Genomic DNA, 19,051 nt, shown 5'->3' on the forward strand with positions numbered 1-19,051 from the left:
AGCGTAGCTCAGTTTCATTTGGGTCCTGAAATGCTTTCTTAAATGTTTTGTTAAGACTCTGTATCATTTAAAATTCTGCACAGATGGAGAATAACTCAGCTCCCAAATGATTTTTATCTATTTTTAAAAACTGCAGATGCTCAAATGCACCCTAATGAGCTGCTGAGAAAGAAGAAATGAGGAACTTTTTAAATAAATACGTTTTTTTATTCTGTTATTGGCTTTTTACAGGTACAAAGCATACAGCATGTTATAGTTTTATCAAAAGTGGAAAATACTGATGTTACATATGTAACAAATGTAAAAAATAAGTAATCGATCTTACTTTCCCTGAAAGTAAGAACATAACACTTCAGCGTATGAAAATTTGCATAAAAACACTGCTAAAGTAATTTAAGTTAATAAACAGTAAAAAAAATGTAGAAACCATACATGTCAACATAATGAACAAGAACACCACCAACAAGACAAATGACTGTGATTTTTCATAAAATAAGAAAAAAAATGTACATAAGTTCATTAAGTTTTAGTTCAGGTCATGTTTACAGGATCAACATTTTTATTTTCATAAGTGCCAGGGAGAATATTGGCTGGTCAGAGAGTGTTAATGCAATTTTTTCTTAACAAACACTTTTTCCCCAAGAAGACTATCTCTTCAGGCCAATAAAACAGAATCCTCAAATGTCTGTAAGGCAGCAGACGTGATTACCTTTCACTCTTGGGACATTTAGCCAGTCTAAGAGGAGGAACCGGAGTAAGGCAAAAAAAGATTGGATTATTGGTGGGGTCTGAAAAACATTGAAAGTGATTGTTTTCACACAGAAGGGCTGCGTCAGGTGCTTTTTGATTAAACACACATGCTTCCTTTTAAAAAATTAATAATGCATTCCTAAAAATAGACTTCTTTCATGAATGTAGCCACTTTCTTATCTTTTGACAGAATATTTTAGGAGGGGAAATATTATTGGTAATGAAGGAATAAAATGCTTGATTGAGATAATGTAAGCTCCGAAATTGAACGCAGGTGAGGTTTTTCTTCCAAAAGCCATCCAGTATTGATGGATACACTTAATGAGGTCTCAGAGAGATGAGTGCACAGTTTGTACAGTTTCAACCAAGAAAAGACTGGTAAACTATTCCAAGGTGGCAACGATTAAATCATTCCTCGTTTTTCTGCCTTACCACATTAAAATTCGTCTTTTTCTGTTGAGTATCAATAAAAACATACACTTCAATTTACTCACAAAATATACAGCCATTCTTTTTTTAGAACGAAGATTGACAAAATTCTACAACACTGTAATAAATAGTCTCATACATATTGCTCAGCTTCTCCTTCATTGAGAATGGTTACTGAGCCATCCCCGCTGTTCATTTCAATGTCCTTCGCTGCAGCATTCTCAGGAAGCGAAGCTAAGTCCTTAAAAACGTCAACATAATGTCCAAAGCCGGGCCCCCAGTTCAAAAGATTGTCCCAGTTGAAGCCCCCAGCTTGCTGGCCCAGTTTGTGGGGTAGTGTGTAATGTTGCTCAGCGGAAGGTGTCTGGGCAATGCCGGGCCCTCCTTCTGCCCGCCGGCTAGAATATCGCCTCTGCTTGAGCCTCCCGCCGTAGTCTTCATCGTCAGCATCTGACTCGTTGACTTGCGAGAGCTTGGGAACTCTGGAGCTGTAGGAGACGGGCTTTTCCCTGTCGTACTCCATCTCCGAACAGGTGAAGGAGTCATGTGAGTCACTTTCAGATGAGGACTCTGGAGCAGGAATACCATCAGCTGGGTTGCGGACCCTTGACAGCGGCCTACGGCAGTCCTCCTCTGAACTGGAGCGCCCGTGGTCAGCGCTGCAGATACTGGGGTTGCGTGGACGTGGCGTGTTAAGCCTCTCCACCTCTTCGATGGACAGCCCCACTGGAGGTCCTGTCTCTAGAGGGATCTGTTCGATTGGCTGCTTCAGCCGGCTACCCGGCCTGGAGTTGTGGCCGTGGCCGGCCATCGTCTGTGGACTTTTGCTGCGCCTCCCCAGCCGGGTGGCGTAGTTGAACATGGGCGGGGGTTGGCACATGTCATTGTGCATGTCCAGTGGGCTGCCTTCACGGCGAGCCAGGTTGAGGTCTCTGGTGGGAGTGTTGCGGTAGAAGGAAGAAGGTTTGGTGAATGGAGCTGGGGAATGTCTGGAAAGTGGATTGGGGGTAGGACAGGCAGAGTGGGAGTGGCTGAGTGGAGTGGACCTCAGGGCTTGCGTGTACTGAGGCTGATAAGTGTAGCTTGTTGCACCTAGTGGTAATGGCGACTGTCTGGCAAACCCCAGCGGGCTGTGTCTCTGGATAGAAAACTTGGGAGTGTGGCTGCGAAACTGCTTGTAGTGTTGGATGATGTCTGCATCTGACGGCGCAATACTGCTGGCATTGTCAATGTCATAATGTTCAATATCTGCCTCTGGCCCATTACAAGGCGCACAGGGAGCACTGGGAACAGTCTCATTGTTGTGGGGAATGTCTGTTTCATCATATATCAAGTATGGGTTCTCCCTCTCAATAATGTCTGGCTTAGGGTTCCCTTCTGGTTGCTTTCGTACTGTCATGTCATCTCCATATGGTGGGATGTTGTCTGGATCATCAAAAGCGACATTCTCACTACCCTTCTTCTTTTTCTTCTTCTTTTTCTTCTCACTAGGTTTCTTCTCCTTAGGTTCCTTTGGCACTTTGGCTTTGTTGCGGTCTTTGCAGTGGTTGCACAGGATCAGGCTGAGCACCACCAAGGCAAGGACGGTAGCACAGCTGCCGACAATAGCCGGCACAGCCCAGATGGGTAGAACCATGGCTTCTACTGTAGGACTGGGACTGCAGACAAAGCCACCATTGTCGGCTGTGGTGCAGACGGTACCTTGAGGGCACTGGACACCCAGACAGGCCACCAGAGTTTCGCAAGTCTTGCCAGTGTAGAATTCGGAACAGATACAGGTGAACCCAGAGTGGGGGTCTGGGCTGCAGCTGCCGTGGTTCTGGCAGGGATTAGAGGCACAGTCGCCGGGCGGGACACATTGATATGTGTACCACTGGTTGACGCACATCAGGCCGTCTAAACATGGGTTGCTCTCGCACAAGTTGGGCCCTCTGCAGCCGATCTTTACAGATGAACTGGTCTTCGATAACGCCACAAGGCTGTGCTCTCCAGTAAATGGCAGGTTCTCCCCATTATACTTTACGTATGCCAGGCAGCCATCAAAACCTGCAGAAAAATATAGGAAAAACAAACCGGATTAGTTAAGAACAGCCAGCAGCAGGTACACAACAGAGGTATAAGGAAGAATCATTGGGCCTGGATCAGTTCCTCATAAACAGCAGGAACTTCGAGCTATAATCAGAGGTAAAGGAATTTTGTTTGGATGGGTAATAAGTTCAAGCTTAGGACAAAAACAATGAAACTGGTAATTTCTCATGGAAAGCATCTACTGTATAAAAAAAAATAAAAAAAACATATTTTAAAAATCGGGCTGCATCCATCACTGGCCAATTTGAAGGAAGACATGAAATGTTTTCTAACAGAGAATCCATCGTCGGGGCCATTATGGCTTCAAGACATGCATCTGGGTTGGATGAATGTCTCTGTGTCTAATTCAGCCTGTTGCCTAACAGCACTGCCTCACAGATGTAAACAGATTTTTATTGAATTTATCCCAGTGCAGATTAAATCCATTTGTGTCTTTTCATTAGCTTAGGAGCAGTGAGCGCACAATAGAACCCAAATGTTCAGACACACACTGAAGTAAAGGCTGGTTAACAGGCAGCCTGCCACAGGTCTGCGTGCTGAGAGCGTGTTTGTTTTGAAATGGTCCCTTTGTAAAAGACCTCAACAAATCATTCAAATGGCTAATTTTTACCATATTAGTACATAGTGTAGGCCTTGTTTTTCCCTCCCCTTAAAATCCTGAAATTTACTGTGTTGCATTACCTCCTCCTGGAAACCCTCTGCTTAACCTTTTCCAAACTTATACTCAAGGACATCTGATCTGGGATTTAAGAACCCGGCAAAGAAAAGCTGAACTGGGAAGAGGTTTAGCATGAAAAGTCAACATTTTCTGAAATGAAGTCAAGTTAAACTAATGTTGGTTCTGGTCTGTGTAATTGGTAAAAACTTCACTTTGTCAAAGTTTTGCGGGATAGTAGCTCAGTTTTATATACAACTGCCACAGGCTTGTTTGCCTTGAATTTTTATACCTTTGCACTTATGTGACTATAGTTTAGTCTTGCAAAATAACAGATAGATAGTTTGACAGATAAAAGTTTGCTTCACAAAACACGACTTGGGCGCTTCAGTGACTAAACGTAAAGTAACACAAAACTATAAAAGATTAGGGGAAAACTAACAGAAGAAAGTGTTTACCTGCTCCAGTTTTCTGCTGAGCGGGTCCAGGTGGGATCCCACCTAACGAGAAGGTCAGAACGCTGAGACCTCCGAAGTCTTGGGTGGCGTGTTGGATGGGTCTGGGGAGCCCACCGTCCACCTGGAGAACAGTGGACGAGCTGTTCTTAAACATCCAGAGGATGTGCCACTGGCCGTCCGACAATACAGCGTCTCCCAGATTCCTCTCCACCTTCCCACCAACACCAGCATCCGAGATGTAGTTGATGTTGCCATTCCTCAACTGAGAAAGAGAACAGAAATAAGTTTTGGTTGTGTTTTGGTTGTCCTTGATTGCAAATGTTCCCCTAGTAAAATGAAAAAAAAAATATTTTATTTCTACTTTCACTGTGACAGCCCACCCAGTGAGCTAGTGCAGAATGTTACATGTTTTTTTGTTTTTTTAACGGATTGTTAGTCACCTAAATTAATAAATTCAGGTTCCTTTCAGCTCATTAACATTGTATAACTTAAAAAAAAAAATTACAGAAGATGGAAGGCAATTTTATCTTCTTAATGTAAAATTTAGGAGTTAATATCACAAATACAATGAAATTTGAATTATAGAAAAATTAAGAACTCATCTCAAACATTCCTATGCAGAATATTGTACTTTTTCTTCATGTTGTAAAAAACAGCTGAGAACAAAAACTTTTTAAAATTTATTTTGGTATAACACAATAAAACATAATTGAAGATGTTTTTAATACATTAATTTATTAAATTTGTTTTACATTTTTAATCTGTTTCTTCCCGATTTATTCAGATATAAATTAGTCATTTTCCTAGCAACTTTTCAAAATGGGAAAGATAAGAAAGCATAAAGGCAGATTTGCGGTGTTCTTAATAGGTCAGAAAATTGCTCCAAGAATTAATAAAAAAGGCCCTCATGTATATTGTCAAGCTTGAGGGGAGGAGATTTTAGTAAATATCTGTTGTAGAATCAGAGAAAAATATAGAGATGATATATAAACAGGAATCCCAAGATTTGTTCTCACTGTTTGCTCATATGTCAGGAGAAGTATTTTTTTCTCCTGGCATGAGGATTTTTGTTGCCCAAAGCACTCAAATCAAAGGTTGTATTTCTTAAACTCTTAATGTATGACTATGCCACCTCAACAAAAGGCACATTTATTTTAAGGCTATATTTGCTCTTGTAACGTAAATTAGCTAAATGTCAGTTTTATCAACGTGTGAATATAAACATTTAAAAATGCCAAAGATGACACAGAACAAGATAGTCAACAAAATGCTTACTCCCACATTTTTTTCACTGTCAGATAAAATTTAGAGAGCGGGAGCTACATAAACAACAGCAACAAAACTTCTCAGATTAATGCAATGCGTTGTCATGCCAACATTCATCAGGAATGATGGGAGGAAGTCTTTCCTGAGTCTATACCAAACTGCTCTCAGAATGGGATGCTGAGGTCAGAGATCAGAAACAAAAATGCAGCTTCCTGGCAAGAGAAAGTCATAAATCTTTCTCTTGCCAGGACACGCTACACTCTATCATGTTCTCACTACTTGCATGCTTTTTACTCATGCTGTTCACCTACAGGACGATCAAAATCCTCCAAACAAATGGATTCACAGGGAGTGCAATGCTTCATTCTCTGACTTAAGGGAAAAAAGCACACAATGTGTCCTTAAGCAAAATTAATAAGCCTCCTTTTGGCATTGGCTATGAGTTTGTGGCTTTCTCTGTGAATGGTAATCTCGTGTTCTCCTCACTTCGATGGAAAAGTAATCTTGTTCTCCTCCCTTTACAAAGAACCCAAAAGTCAGTCATGATAAGTAGCTTCCGGAAGAATTGATTTAAAATGGGAAAAGCACACCAAGCCAAAGAATACAGAGTTCTCTGAAGCTGGAAAACCGATCATGAGACTTATCTATTAAACATCTTGTTTTTTTCACATCACTGTTTATGTAGTTCTCTTAACATATATACATGCACAGTATGTATTCCCACACCAAGTTTTTTTTTTTTTTTGTTTCGTAGTTGTTTTAATACTTTAGAAAGCTGAGATTTGATGAGCACCAGAAGCCATCTTGAGCCAGAAGACCAAATCAGAGCTGAGAAAGCCTCATGTTGCAGTGGGAAGTGGTCGATTGGGCTGAGATGTCTGAAAGGAAAATTGAAGGCGTTGAATGAACGTTTGGGCCTCTTTGGGCAGCTGCCCAGGATCAGTCAGAGAGGGACGGAGGAGAAGGGGAGAGGGATGAAGAGGAGGAGTCTGAGAAACACCGGTGGACTTTTCCTACGCTCAGTCTGTGCTGATGTCTGCTGGTGTTTGAACACTTTTCTGGTTAGAAACAGTCAGCCTCAACACAGTGGCAAAAATGTTCCTAGTAAGTCTAGACAGCCACATTCTTTTAGAATCAGGAAGTCCTTTGCACTTTCTGCAGAACCTTGATGGTAAACAATCTGAACAAGATTTTTGTTTGAAATAAAATGCTTAAAGTGTTCTTTCTTTAATACTTCCTTAGTTTTAATGTTTTGTTGTTGTTGTTGTTGTTGTTGTTTTTAGGAAAGCAATAACCCACAAAAGAGCTGCCCAGTCAGACCAACAATGTTTCTAGTCACTGCAGCACTTTTTTTTTTTTTTTTTTAGCTTTTTTATTGTAGATTTGTCGCTGTGGTTGGAACTATTATCCTGTTGATGACCCAGTTGGCGCGAAGCTTTGTCTTTGAAACTGTTAAAACTATTAAAACTGAGTGTGAGGTACCCTGGTACCAGGACCAGCCTTATTAGTTAAAATGAGGCATATTGTCCTATTATTTCTTCAAACAAACCATGTCCAACTTGGTTTCATCCATCTAATGAACATTGTTCCAGAAGTCTTGAAGTTCATTAAGATGCAACTTTGCAAATGTAAACCTCTCTGCCATATTCTCTTGGTAAAACGTCCAAACAAGTGATACTTATTCAGTATTTGTCCATCCATCTAGCTGTCCATTGTGTACACAGGCTTCTCCTTGTAGGGTCATGAGGAGTGAACATCTTTAAGGTTACTGTTGATGTCTTTTCAGCGAGGCATTATATTAACACAGGTCTGCGTGTTCAACCTGCTAAACCTGCTGCCTTTGAAAAGGTGATGACACTGATGATCATTTATTCAAGTGCATTTGATTTGAACAATATAGATTGTAGCACATCCTATGGAAGCAGAAGGGTATGATTAATTTTCACTTTGGTTTATTAAAAAAGTGACAGCATGGAATCTGTTGTGTACTTACTTTGCAATACACTCTGATAATAGAACAACTTTAGTGCAACTTTAATTTTGTGCCTCGGAGGCCTTATACTTCCCTCCTCCAACAGCTAAGTGCCATATTTTTTTCTCAAATCTAGTGAACAAAGTCAGCATGTTTATGTTCTTACCAGAAAAATGTCGCACCCTGCAACTTTCACAGTTTTCTATGTGGCCACTGGGCACATTATAAGTAAAAAGAATTTCCAGTAAGGTGTAACTGTGCAGCTTTTGCTGTACATTTATCCCACAGATAAATAACCAAAGGATGTCAGACCCAAGTATCAAAGGTGTTGTGCTTTTTGTCATGGTTCTTGGCTGATGAACTGTCTTCACTGCTTGAATTGATGAGGATACATGTGAGCTTTAGGGCTTGCTGTGCTTGGTTTGGCATAGTATCATCAAGACTTTACCTTTCAGTACTTTCCCAGCTCAATAAACCCAGTATTTTTCTACAGTCTGTGATCGCTTTCCATTTTATGCTGCATCCCACAAGCCTGGTCATAACAAAAAATGACTGCCGGTTCAGGATTTAAAACTTTTAGCTCATCGTTGGAACACACAGGCTGAAACATCAATTCGTGGGAGCCAGAACAGGGATTTCACTGGTAAAAATGTGCTTTTATCTCTGCCTTGTACTACAAGGTTATTGAGTGTGAGATCACTTTTTTGATGAGGTGCGGGGATGAGCAGACTGGTGAATCATGCAAACTTTTATCTGGAGATATGCTCCTAGATTTTCACCATTCATTGCCCCAACTGGGTGAAAACCTGAACTTATAGGTGTAACAACAGAGTTGAGAAGTACAAGAGGACATATAGGCTCATGAAAAACAGACCTTTTTGTTGCTTCTTTCCTTACCTTAATAGTGGTATAGTTGCTGCTTTCCTGAATGTGCAACAGAGTGCCAGTCTTGCTCCGTGTCCTAAACTTTACTTCCAGGCTGCTCGGGCTGATTCCGTTGGACGCCGCGCCCTGGAGCGACTGCCTGAGCAGGACGTCACGTTTGGGTCCCTGCTTCAGGGCGTAGTCGAGGCGGCCGGTGCCATCCAGAGACAGTGCAGTGTCTGGTGTCATGTCTGAAGGAAAAAGACATAAATTACTCAGAGTCCCGGCTGACGTTACAAACGTTTCATATGCCAAGTGAAAATTTCCTCTTTGCTCTCGGCAGGCTGTGGGTATCGAATTATTTTCCCAATTCCTCAGCCACAGCCACATATTTGTCCCCATACTCTCACCAGCCATTACAAATATCCTCCTAGTATGCGAGGGAATCCCCAGAACAGCCGATTTGTCTTTGAGTAACACATTAAATCCTCACATACACGCTCTCAGGAAACGGGGCTTACAGAAAGAACCGTACCAAAGCGCCTGAAATTTGAATGGAATCCCCAAAACCTAATGCAATACAAATGTATGTGTTTACTAACTTTTTAAACCGTTAAGTGCAGGGTATGATTTCATGTTCCAAAGCACTCTAATACAAACACAACATGAGCCTTGAAGCAATCATACTGTCAGTTTGTGCAGCTGAAAATCTGTAAAATCAAAACTCAAAATTACATGTCTGTTTATGACAAGGATTGAAATGTAAAGTGCAATCAGTTGTCGTCCAAAAAGTTTTCTTTTGACCTAATGACCTTTTCTTTTTTGTCATTTAAAACAACAAAACTGTGGTTCAGTTCTCACTGTGATATGTCTGGAGGAGACTGACAACAACCATGAACAGCCAGGGCCACAATGGTTTGATATGTCAGGATGTTCAAATCAAACTCTAGAACTAAAAAGGAAAATGTCTAGATGTGTGTCTTGTAAGTGTATATCAATCTCAGAGTATTTCTCCCATTTTTGTGTTGCAAATGTTTCATTTTATAACCTCACTAAACTTCAAAGTGTTTTTTATTCAAATTTCTGACTTACAATGTCAGTGAATATCCTGATTTTGAGGGTTTTCGCAAGTTCTTGATGGGGGTAGAGAGGGCTGGAAGTCTTTCTTCCCTAAATGGGGCAACAGCATAAAAGGTGCTTCATGTTTTATACTAATAAAAACCTCCATGAGGCCAAGAAAGGCCTCAGTGAGTCGCTTCTCTTCCTACGATGACCCGAGGAGGAACTGCTCTGGTTCTGATTAGTGGTATAATTTTTCTCCTAATCTGTCATTGCAGACTCTAGATCTCCTCTACAGCAATTTTTTTTGCACATGACTGCGCTTGGATTAGAAAAACATGGTTCTGTTTTTGCACGCTGTAAAGTGAACCAGCAGATTTCCCACCAAATTGAACCTGATGGCAAACACACAACAGTTTCCAGTTTTCTCAGTAATGGTACTATTTGTTTCCAGTAAGAATATGTAATCCACAGAATTGATGTGTACTGGTACTTCACCAATTTTTGACTTTACGGATTTATGCAGGAAAACAAAGGCAGTTTTATTGGTGAACATTTTCATGAGTCATGAAGGACCGATCATATATAGAATCAAAGAGAAAATTACATTTCAAAGAACAGATACTTACATTTTTCGCAAAATTTTCCTGTAAAACCATCCACACACTGACACTGCTGCCAAGACCAGTGGTCCAAACAGGTGCCCCCATGTCTGCAGGGGCTGGCGGTGCAGGCTCCTTCCAGTCTTGGGCATCTATAGACACACAGCCATACAAAATCCCCACAATCAGACAGGCACTTTGACAACTCAGCCTCACAGTAAGAAGCCTAGGGGTCTGCTGGAAAAGAAACTCCAAAAACAGGAGCAGATGAGCTTTGATTTGTCTCCCGATGCGGCAGTACAAAAACCATTAAAGAACCCCAGAGGATTAGCATATTAAAAGATCTGCTTTTGCCTCACCATTCACTGCTGAGATAGAAGAGAAAATATTCAGCAACTGCCTTTCCTTCCTCAAAGGTCTGCCATTTGTGGTTTAAAAAAACATCTTTTTAAAAACTCTTGGGAGGATTTGAAAGTGTGAACAGATGTCCCACAGCAGGAGCCGAGGAGGTTAGAGAAGATGGTTGGATGAGAAAAGAGGGGAAAAGATAGAAAAATGGAGACAGTGGAGGCATGAGGGGGTCTGAGAGTTAGTGCTGCAGACCTGTCAAGGATGCCATGCGATGCCAGGGCCTGACTGGGCTCCAGAGGGCGGCCATTGACGGCGAGCTCCATGATGCAGCCGACAAAGTCGTGGGTGGCGATCTGACCACGGCGATGAAGGACGGGTTCTATCGACCTGATGCCACCAACCGAGAGCCGGTTGGGCTGCACGTCCAAAATCCTGCAAATACAGGAACACAAATATGCTCACACTCAGATGCATTCAAGTGAAGGTTTTCACATGCACACACATTTTAATAAAAAGATGCTTTGAGTCAGCGAGTTTCAAATATGTTAACAATTCCTTTTATATACTCACTTCCACACAAACAAAAAAAAACATGCAGTATCAAAAATGTGGCTCAGAAATCACAGAAAAAACAAAACCTTTCATCTCACAGCAATTTCATTTTTCCAGAGGGTTTTGCTGCGACAGAGCTCATAAGTGCAAATTGATAGTAACAACGTATCTCACACAGGAAATCTTCTGGAAACGGGCAGATATGCACTTTCAAAAATGTATTCTCCTGGCAAACATCAATTTAAACACAAAAATTAACAACTGAAACATTACATTTTTCCAAATGCTGTCACTAAACATAAAAATTTTGGTTTGTGTTTAATTTATTACGGTACTAAAGCAAGTCTAACCAGGTGGGTTTTTAGTCCAGGTTTAAAGGAACGCAATGTTTTGGCTGTTTTGGTTGTTCTGCAGTTTTCCCGAAAATTTGTTCCAGATTTGGGGTACATAGAAGCTAAATGCTGCTTCTTTATGTTTGGTTCTGGTTCTGGGGATGCAGAGCAGACCAGAACCAGACCCCAATTTAAGACTCCACTAAGCAAATAAAATAAGAAGGAAGATCAATCTACTTTTATTTAGTTCTGCATTAATTGATATATCAGTTTTTCTGTTTTGTAAGGTGTTGTCACAGTGTTGTCTCTGTTTAACTGTGGAAAATCACAAATGTATTTTAAGTCATACAATGGTTCTACAAATAAAAATCCAGGCAAACCACTGCTAAAGACAAGTAATAAAATCTTAAGATTGTTTGACTGCTGGAGCACAGAAAAGAACCAACAATAACCACAACAGCTTTAAAAACACAACATATTTTTGCCTCAGCACATAAATTATGAGCAACATTTTTATATTTACATTTGGATCAGTTAAAGAATCAGCTGCTGTATGCATGCATGTGTGTGTGTGTGTGTGTGATTCTCATACCAGTCGGCGTGAACGGCCACGTTGCTTACGGCGCAATATCCTGGTTCCTGATCCTCACCGCACAGATCCACGGTAAGCGAGGCTGCCTGTAAAATGACAAGAAACAAAAAGAAGCTAAAACATTGAAAGAATTATGAGTAGGGATGAAACTAAATATTCCTGCCAAACTATTCCTGACACACAGCTCTATCTTCCCCAGCTTCACTAAGTGTTCCCAGGGAGAGCCAATCCATCCAATAAAAGTCTTGTAAAAGTATTTATTCCTCTGTTTCTCACATTTTGTCCCCAAAAACACAAACTTCAGCATGATTTTTATGGTTTTTCTGTAAAAAAAAGAAAAATAGCCAAACTTGTAAAGTGAGAATCTTAAAAAACATGGCATACATTTGTAATCATCCTCTCTGTATCAACGCTTAGCACTTACAACTACAGTTGCAAGTGCTAAGCATTGTAGCGTTGCACAGTTACAGTTGTAACTGTGCACTTACAACTCTTGTTGTAAGTGCTAAGGGTATCTGTAAGTTTTGAAATTATTGCCCATTATTTATTATAAAACAGCTCAAGCACAGTCAGACCAGATACAAAGCATCTGTGAACATCAGTTTTTAAGTCCTGCAAGAGATCCTGAATTGGACTTAGCTTTTCACTTCAACATGAAGATACTTTTTGCATTGAGCTCCTTTCAGTTTTCTATCTGACCAGCTTCATTGCTATTGCTGAAGGGATATTGTTTCTCTTTGATCCTTGCAGATCAAGTAGATATAAAGATGATCTTTAGACACAAATACAGGCTTTTGTGAAGAAAAAAATGGGACCATGACAAACACTTTAAAATCTTTCCCTCTTTTGATATGTATTTATCCAAACAATTCAGCTGAAAACAAGCAAATCTCTTCAGGGGAAAATATATAAATGCAATGTTGCAATAAACTGATGAGAAATACAATAAAACACACTTCTTTAGAATAGTTCAATAACATGCAACTTTGGTTTGCATGTTCTCATGCAGTTAGATTTCATCCTCCAGTTCAACAGCATGCATATTAAGATTAATTGGAGTTTTTAAATTGGCCGTAGAAGTTAGCCTGAGCACGCCTGGTCGTCCGTCTTTTTTTTTGTCCACTGATGGACAAATTGGCTGTTCAGGGAGTAGCTCTCCTCTCACCCAAAGGCATCTGGGATGGGGGTCCAGGACCCCCTGCTAACCTCCACAGGATTGATAAGGTGCCGCTAACAGGATAGATGCAGAACATACTCCAATGTTAACTGACTAGATGTAACAGGTCCTTTGTGCCCAATTATCTTCCTTATTTCTACAGGCCAATCAAAATATTCAGTTCAAGAATAAGCAGATATATTCCACTCTTTATTGTGATTAACTTTTAAAAATGATTCACTGAACAAACAAAATACGTGTTACTTAAACAGCTGTTAACATTTTTCAACAAAGTGATTATTTTACGTCTTGTAAAACGTTAGGTGAGAAGATCCAGTATTACGTCTGAGCTCAATGTTATAAAAATACACCTTCTGATTGCAGACAAAAGTGGTTTATTTTAGTTTGGTTGGCAGATGAGAAGCAGAACTGCTGTAGTGAGAACAATCTAAGCGTAATATCAACTCTTCTTAAAAGAATGTAAATGCTCCTTCAAATTTGCCTTAAAACAACTACAGATTAGGCATGAATTTGGCTCAACCTGAAAGACATTAACAATAAATTGAGGCATACAGATGCACAAGTAATAAGGGAACTCAGAGCCACTCAAAGGGTGTCCCTGTGAGTGACTCTGGGCTCTGGTTTGACTTGATCTCAAAGATGGATGGCTGGATAATAAAACAACCCATCCCTAATTCAGAGGCAGGTTCTCCATCAATCCATCTTCCTCCACTCGTCTACAGCCAGATTGTTGGAGCAAAGGTGATATCAAACATTTTCCACGAATGTAATCCGTTTGGTTTACTCTGATGTGTTAATATCTCTCACTGGAATATTAGTGCATAACATCACAACCCCTATTCACTTGTGAATGTGGAGGTGATTGGAACACCTTTTCATTAATTTGGAGGGATTCTCAATAGTCACAATAAAATCCAAGGACAAAATTATTCCTTAATGCTTAGATGTCTGTGTTTTCGACTACTTATTTCAATAGATTAACTTCAGGTTTTATTAACAAATTTTTTGTTCTACTCCTATAAATGTTTTTAATTCTGCATGTTCAGGACTGAGTATGATCTCAGTCCATCACAATGCACATAGACTGACAAAAACATTTTATTATTTGATTCATATATGTGATAAGAGTGGCACAGAAATACCAAACATTTTTCTGTTTCCCTACAGTTTCCTGTTTTCCTGTCAATGCCAGTAAAGCATTCGCCCAGATGTGTGTTGTTCTTTCTGCGTTCTGATGTAGGGAACGAGCCCAGGAGGAAGAAACGAAATGTGCTGGTGAGGAAACTGTCCGGAAAAGTGTGTGAAAGTGTTGAAAAACCGGAGCAATCACGCTCCACCTCTCCTGGAGTTTAAGTAAACACGGACCGCACCGGCCCGGATCTCTGACACAAATCATCCCCGCAGGGCAAACATACACATACACACGCACACACACACGCAAAATCTCCGTCCAATCAAACACACACATGGACACAGTCAAAGTCTGCAGAGAGGTAAAAGAACATTCATGGATGGTTTTTCTTCAAAATAATAAAAATAAACAACATTTGAAATTAGGAACAAATGTAGATAAAAATATGAAACCTGCTTTTTGTGTTCTGCTGACACTGATTTAAAACTGCTGACAAAGTTTTATTTTCCCCTGCCAAATTTTGCAGAGCGACCAGTTTAGCACTGTGCCTTTGCTGTTCTACATCTGCTTTCCCCCTTTCATTAGGACAAATAATTCACTTAATCAAAAGCTTATTCATGTTTTTTGACAGTTTCCAAAACTAAACTGTCACACTTCATTTTCAATCTTCCCTAAGAAACATTTTAAGTTTTCTTGAATTGAAAACAAACTGTTCTTGCTTATATCAACTTGTTTCTGTTCCTTCTACTGTCAAGTAATCAGTCAGTCAGTGTTTTTACATTTGTAATTTCATCCATACTTTACCTGTTATCTTTCTGCTTTTTCCAAAGGCTTTCATTGGAGAGATAAACAGGCATTCATTGTAAAGACACTTTGGGTTTTCAGAATGATGACTTAGATAATAATTAACAGACAAATCTGATCATTTTGAAGAAACATCTAGCTAAGAGTTACCATTTTTTGTATCTATAGCAGAGAAGTTGAGATGCGTTAATGGACAACCAGAAAAGTTAATATTTTTAAAAGTAGAGAACCACATTCTAAAATTACTGTAAGAAATTTCTCCATGCTGGATGAATCACCCCAGCTTCACCTTGACTTTAAGTTTTTTTCAATTCAAGAAATAAAATTACTGATGCATCATTTAACATGAAATTTAAACATGTCTATTATTATTTTATATGGTTTTAAACATTTGAGGAGGATTTGAAAACAGTTCTGCATGCATACTTATAGTCTTGATTTCAACACCGTATATGAATTCTGAGCTCTGTTTGATCACTCTGAAACTTCAAAGGGAAGTCTGTGGTTTCTGCCTGTTTTTGGCATCATAACCCAGGAACAGGAACTAGAAACTGACCTGATGTCCGACCACAGAAATGACCCGCATCAACTTCTGCAAGCATGGCCATCAGCATCACTTTACAGTGCCTGAGGGACCCGGAGTTACAATCCTGACATTTCTCACTCACTCTTCAAGAGCACAAACACCTCAATTTTCAGACTCACAGTCCTCAATATGGGCTGTATTCCTTTCCAGGCCATCAGTCTGCAACATTTGAAAACTGACAATTTAACGATTTTACCGGCTTCCTATGAAACCCCACTGCACTGCTGGAAACGACAGATCTAAAGTCCAGCAGCAGCAGCGGAACATTAGGAGAAACCTGACAGAACCCACTTGGACTTTTTTCCCCTCTTTTTGCCACTGTGCTGTTGGCATTGAGGAGACACTCATTCAGAGCCCAGGAGACAAATTTTCATATTTCAGGGCCATTCTGAATCCTGGTATCATAAATCTCAGCAACCAGTAATATGTAATTACATGCTATAAAAACTATAAGCCAAGCTATCAGTGGTTTGGGCTTTTAATTATCATCTGAAAAGACTACAGCCAAATATGAGTGCAGATTTAAGCCGTAAAAGCTCAGGACATTAACATTGTTGAATATGGTTCTTTCAGTTTGATCACTCTTTTGGCAACTTGAAGCTAATAGTGATCATTAAGCTGTAGTAAGAAATGCCTCTCACCATCCCAGCTCTCCTGGCAATGACTGTGTGGAACTGGCCGTCTGAAACTTTAACCATGGTCATCAGTTTGTAGGTCCCGCTGCCCAGGTTGAAGGAAAAACGCAGTCTGCCCTCAAAGATCTCCAACGCCAGGAACTCAGCCTTGTCACCCGTCTGATTGTCGTGGTTGTACATGAGGAGCGCGTTGCTCATCAGAGTGGCAAACTTGATGTAGATGTAGTTATTGTTGGGATCCAGAGAGGGAAACTCCATGTAGGAGAGCTCCTCAAAACCATAGCTGTTCAGTTCACAGTGTTTGCCAAAAACACCTGAGGAAAACATAGAAAACAGATGACTGGTTCAAATTCAAAATCTACAGAAATTCACAGACCTACATTTTATGCATACACTACATTAAGCAAATCATCTTGTAAGATGTTTTGGAATTTAATAAAACGTACGGAGCATGAAAAATGAAGATGGTGGCAGCATTTACTTAGGAAACTAGGGTTTTAGAACAACATTTATCTTGTTTTCTCTTGTTTTTCCAGTAGCTTTCCTTCCATTACTTACCAAACGGACAGTGACAGTAATATCCATCCAACCGATTCTGACAGGAGCCGCCATTAAAACAAGGGTTACACTCACAGTGATTGATGATGGAGTCACACGTTTTGCCTGAGTTCACAGAACAACACAAATTAAAATGGATGGGGTGGTGAACAACACAGTAAAAATGCAGAAGACTGAGTTATGGAGGCCTTTCATGACACCAAAAATGTTTCTGGCACAGCTTCACCGACTTCCAAGATGGATGGAGAAGGTCAAAGATCTGATGAAGTGAAGACTCCAGTAAGACTTGAAATGCTGAGAAATAACTTTAGTAGAGCAACAGGGCCTTCAATGACTGTGACGAAGGCCACAAGCTGAAATGTGCAGGTCTAATAATAAAGTTGTTTCTAAGCACTTCAAGTGTTGCTGTGATCTTCATCTTATCATGCCCTTCATGACATCACAGCTGAGAACTGCTCTGTAAAACAAATATGTTTTACCATTTAGTTAACCTTATGTTGCTGTCTACTGTAATGGGAAAGTAAAATAAACTAGATCCACCTTAATTTCTGGAAAATTACAAGGGCAATAACTATACATTTAGAAAACAAAGTTGAAGACAAAATGGAAATGCTCTTCCTTACAGAAAAAGTGATGTGTCATTGCTGATGTCTTTCTGTCTTGGCATTATGCTAACATATACCTGTGTGCAGGAAATCAGTTATTATTCAACAATATTGCTTGGTTTTAGAAGTGTTCACACTGATAAATCAAACTGACTTGATTAGCATCACATCACTGTTACTTTTGCCTTTAGTAGCAAAGGTGTACTTAGTTTTACATTCACTGCTTTCCCATTTTGGCTTCATCGTTGTTTAAGAAGGACAATAAGGAATGTGTTCCATGTTTTTAACAACACAAGTTAAGGTTTAAAGATCAGCGCATCTTAATAAAACCCTTGTTCTAATGTTTCTATGGCTGAATTTCCTCTCCGTGTTTGAATTGAATTATTTATGAAATTGTTAATGTAATTTCATAAACAACAAACATCATTAGGGAAAGCCAAATTATCTCATTGAGTGGTTCATTTGGCCTGCAGTAGTCAACCTACTGCAGGCTGCTTTTTGGCTATTTATTGCAGTGCAGACAGACAAACAGCTGAAATGTACATGGATGGCTGCCACAGATGCAAGCAAAGGTTTAACATCTTGATAAGGAATGTGACAGTAATAATAAAAACAACAGACAGAAATTATGCGTGGCACATGGTACAAAAGAAACAAACTGACTGTGAACTCTGGGAGTAAATTTAATGCTGTAATTCCTGAGACATGTTGCTTAATGGAGATGGATTTAGCTGCCAAAATCCAGTTGTGGAGTACAGGAAGTTAAGAGTTCAAAGGGAGGGCACAAAAACTACTGTAGGTCACTAGGTTCATTTCTGCATGAGAGTAGTTCATCTTGATAAAACTTCTTGATTTGTGGCCATTTTTTATCGTCATAATAAAAAGGGACAGTAATGACTTCACTTTGGGCGAAGCGCCTGTGCAGCATGCTTTCAAAATGTCTTTCAGATGCTGCAGCCAGAGGTTAAACATCACACAGGATCCAAATGGCTGTTCAAACTATTTCCAATTTAAATCCACTCCCCTTTAATTGAGGCCAATAATGCACTTTGTTCATTATATTTCCAAATTAAGATCCAAATGATTGGATCTTTTATAAAACTGCTCATTTGTAAAATAACTCAAAATGAAGCCAAATAAAAAATCCATGATGAGGAAATCTCTCTTTGTGTAATACGGTGAGAGAAGAAATCCTTGTGTCTGTGTGTGGTCAGAACTGCCAGTGCATGAAGGCAGAAATGGAAATGAAACACCAGCGAACTGTATGTGTGGTGAAGACTGGATCTCTGACGAAGGTCAGCTTTGTATCATCCTTTTTTATTAAAGCAAACACTGCAGGCTGATATGAATCACAGCTGATACTCCCCAACTAGAAACCAAAAACCCAAAGAAGTGGCTACGACATCTACTGGAAACAATAAGAAGCAAATACTTTGAATGTGGGTGACCAGACTCAAAGATATACAGTGCTTTGCAAAAGTATCCATACCCTTGTATGTTTTTCACACTGTCATTGCCATTTCTATATCACAGACCACAATGAATTTGTGTATTATTTTAATGGGCAAAGGACATAATAACTAT

General features: G+C 39.9%; 1 protein-coding gene across 2 annotated transcripts in view; it reads right to left on the minus strand.

The window, feature by feature from the left end:
- Positions 1-217: 217 nt before the first annotated feature.
- LOC122837066 (protocadherin Fat 4) overlaps positions 218-19,051 on the minus strand; it is a 123,417-nt gene continuing 104,583 nt past the window's right edge. Inside the window, exons 10-17 of one of the 2 annotated variants that reach the window (XM_044127135.1) lie at positions 16,863-16,967; positions 16,311-16,618; positions 11,971-12,056; positions 10,747-10,926; positions 10,171-10,295; positions 8,516-8,733; positions 4,381-4,642; positions 218-3,225 (exon numbers count right to left, since the gene is read on the minus strand). In XM_044127135.1, coding sequence (XP_043983070.1) covers positions 1,313-3,225; positions 4,381-4,642; positions 8,516-8,733; positions 10,171-10,295; positions 10,747-10,926; positions 11,971-12,056; positions 16,311-16,618; positions 16,863-16,967 — 3,197 coding nt within the window. In that variant the 3' untranslated portion in view covers positions 218-1,312. The remainder of the gene's footprint in view (positions 3,226-4,380; positions 4,643-8,515; positions 8,734-10,170; positions 10,296-10,746; positions 10,927-11,970; positions 12,057-16,310; positions 16,619-16,862; positions 16,968-19,051) is intronic. The other variant, XM_044127136.1, reaches the window with a different exon arrangement.

This window comes from Gambusia affinis, linkage group LG09, assembly GCF_019740435.1.
Source record: "Gambusia affinis linkage group LG09, SWU_Gaff_1.0, whole genome shotgun sequence".
In the NCBI taxonomy this organism is placed as follows: domain Eukaryota; kingdom Metazoa; phylum Chordata; class Actinopteri; order Cyprinodontiformes; family Poeciliidae; genus Gambusia; species Gambusia affinis.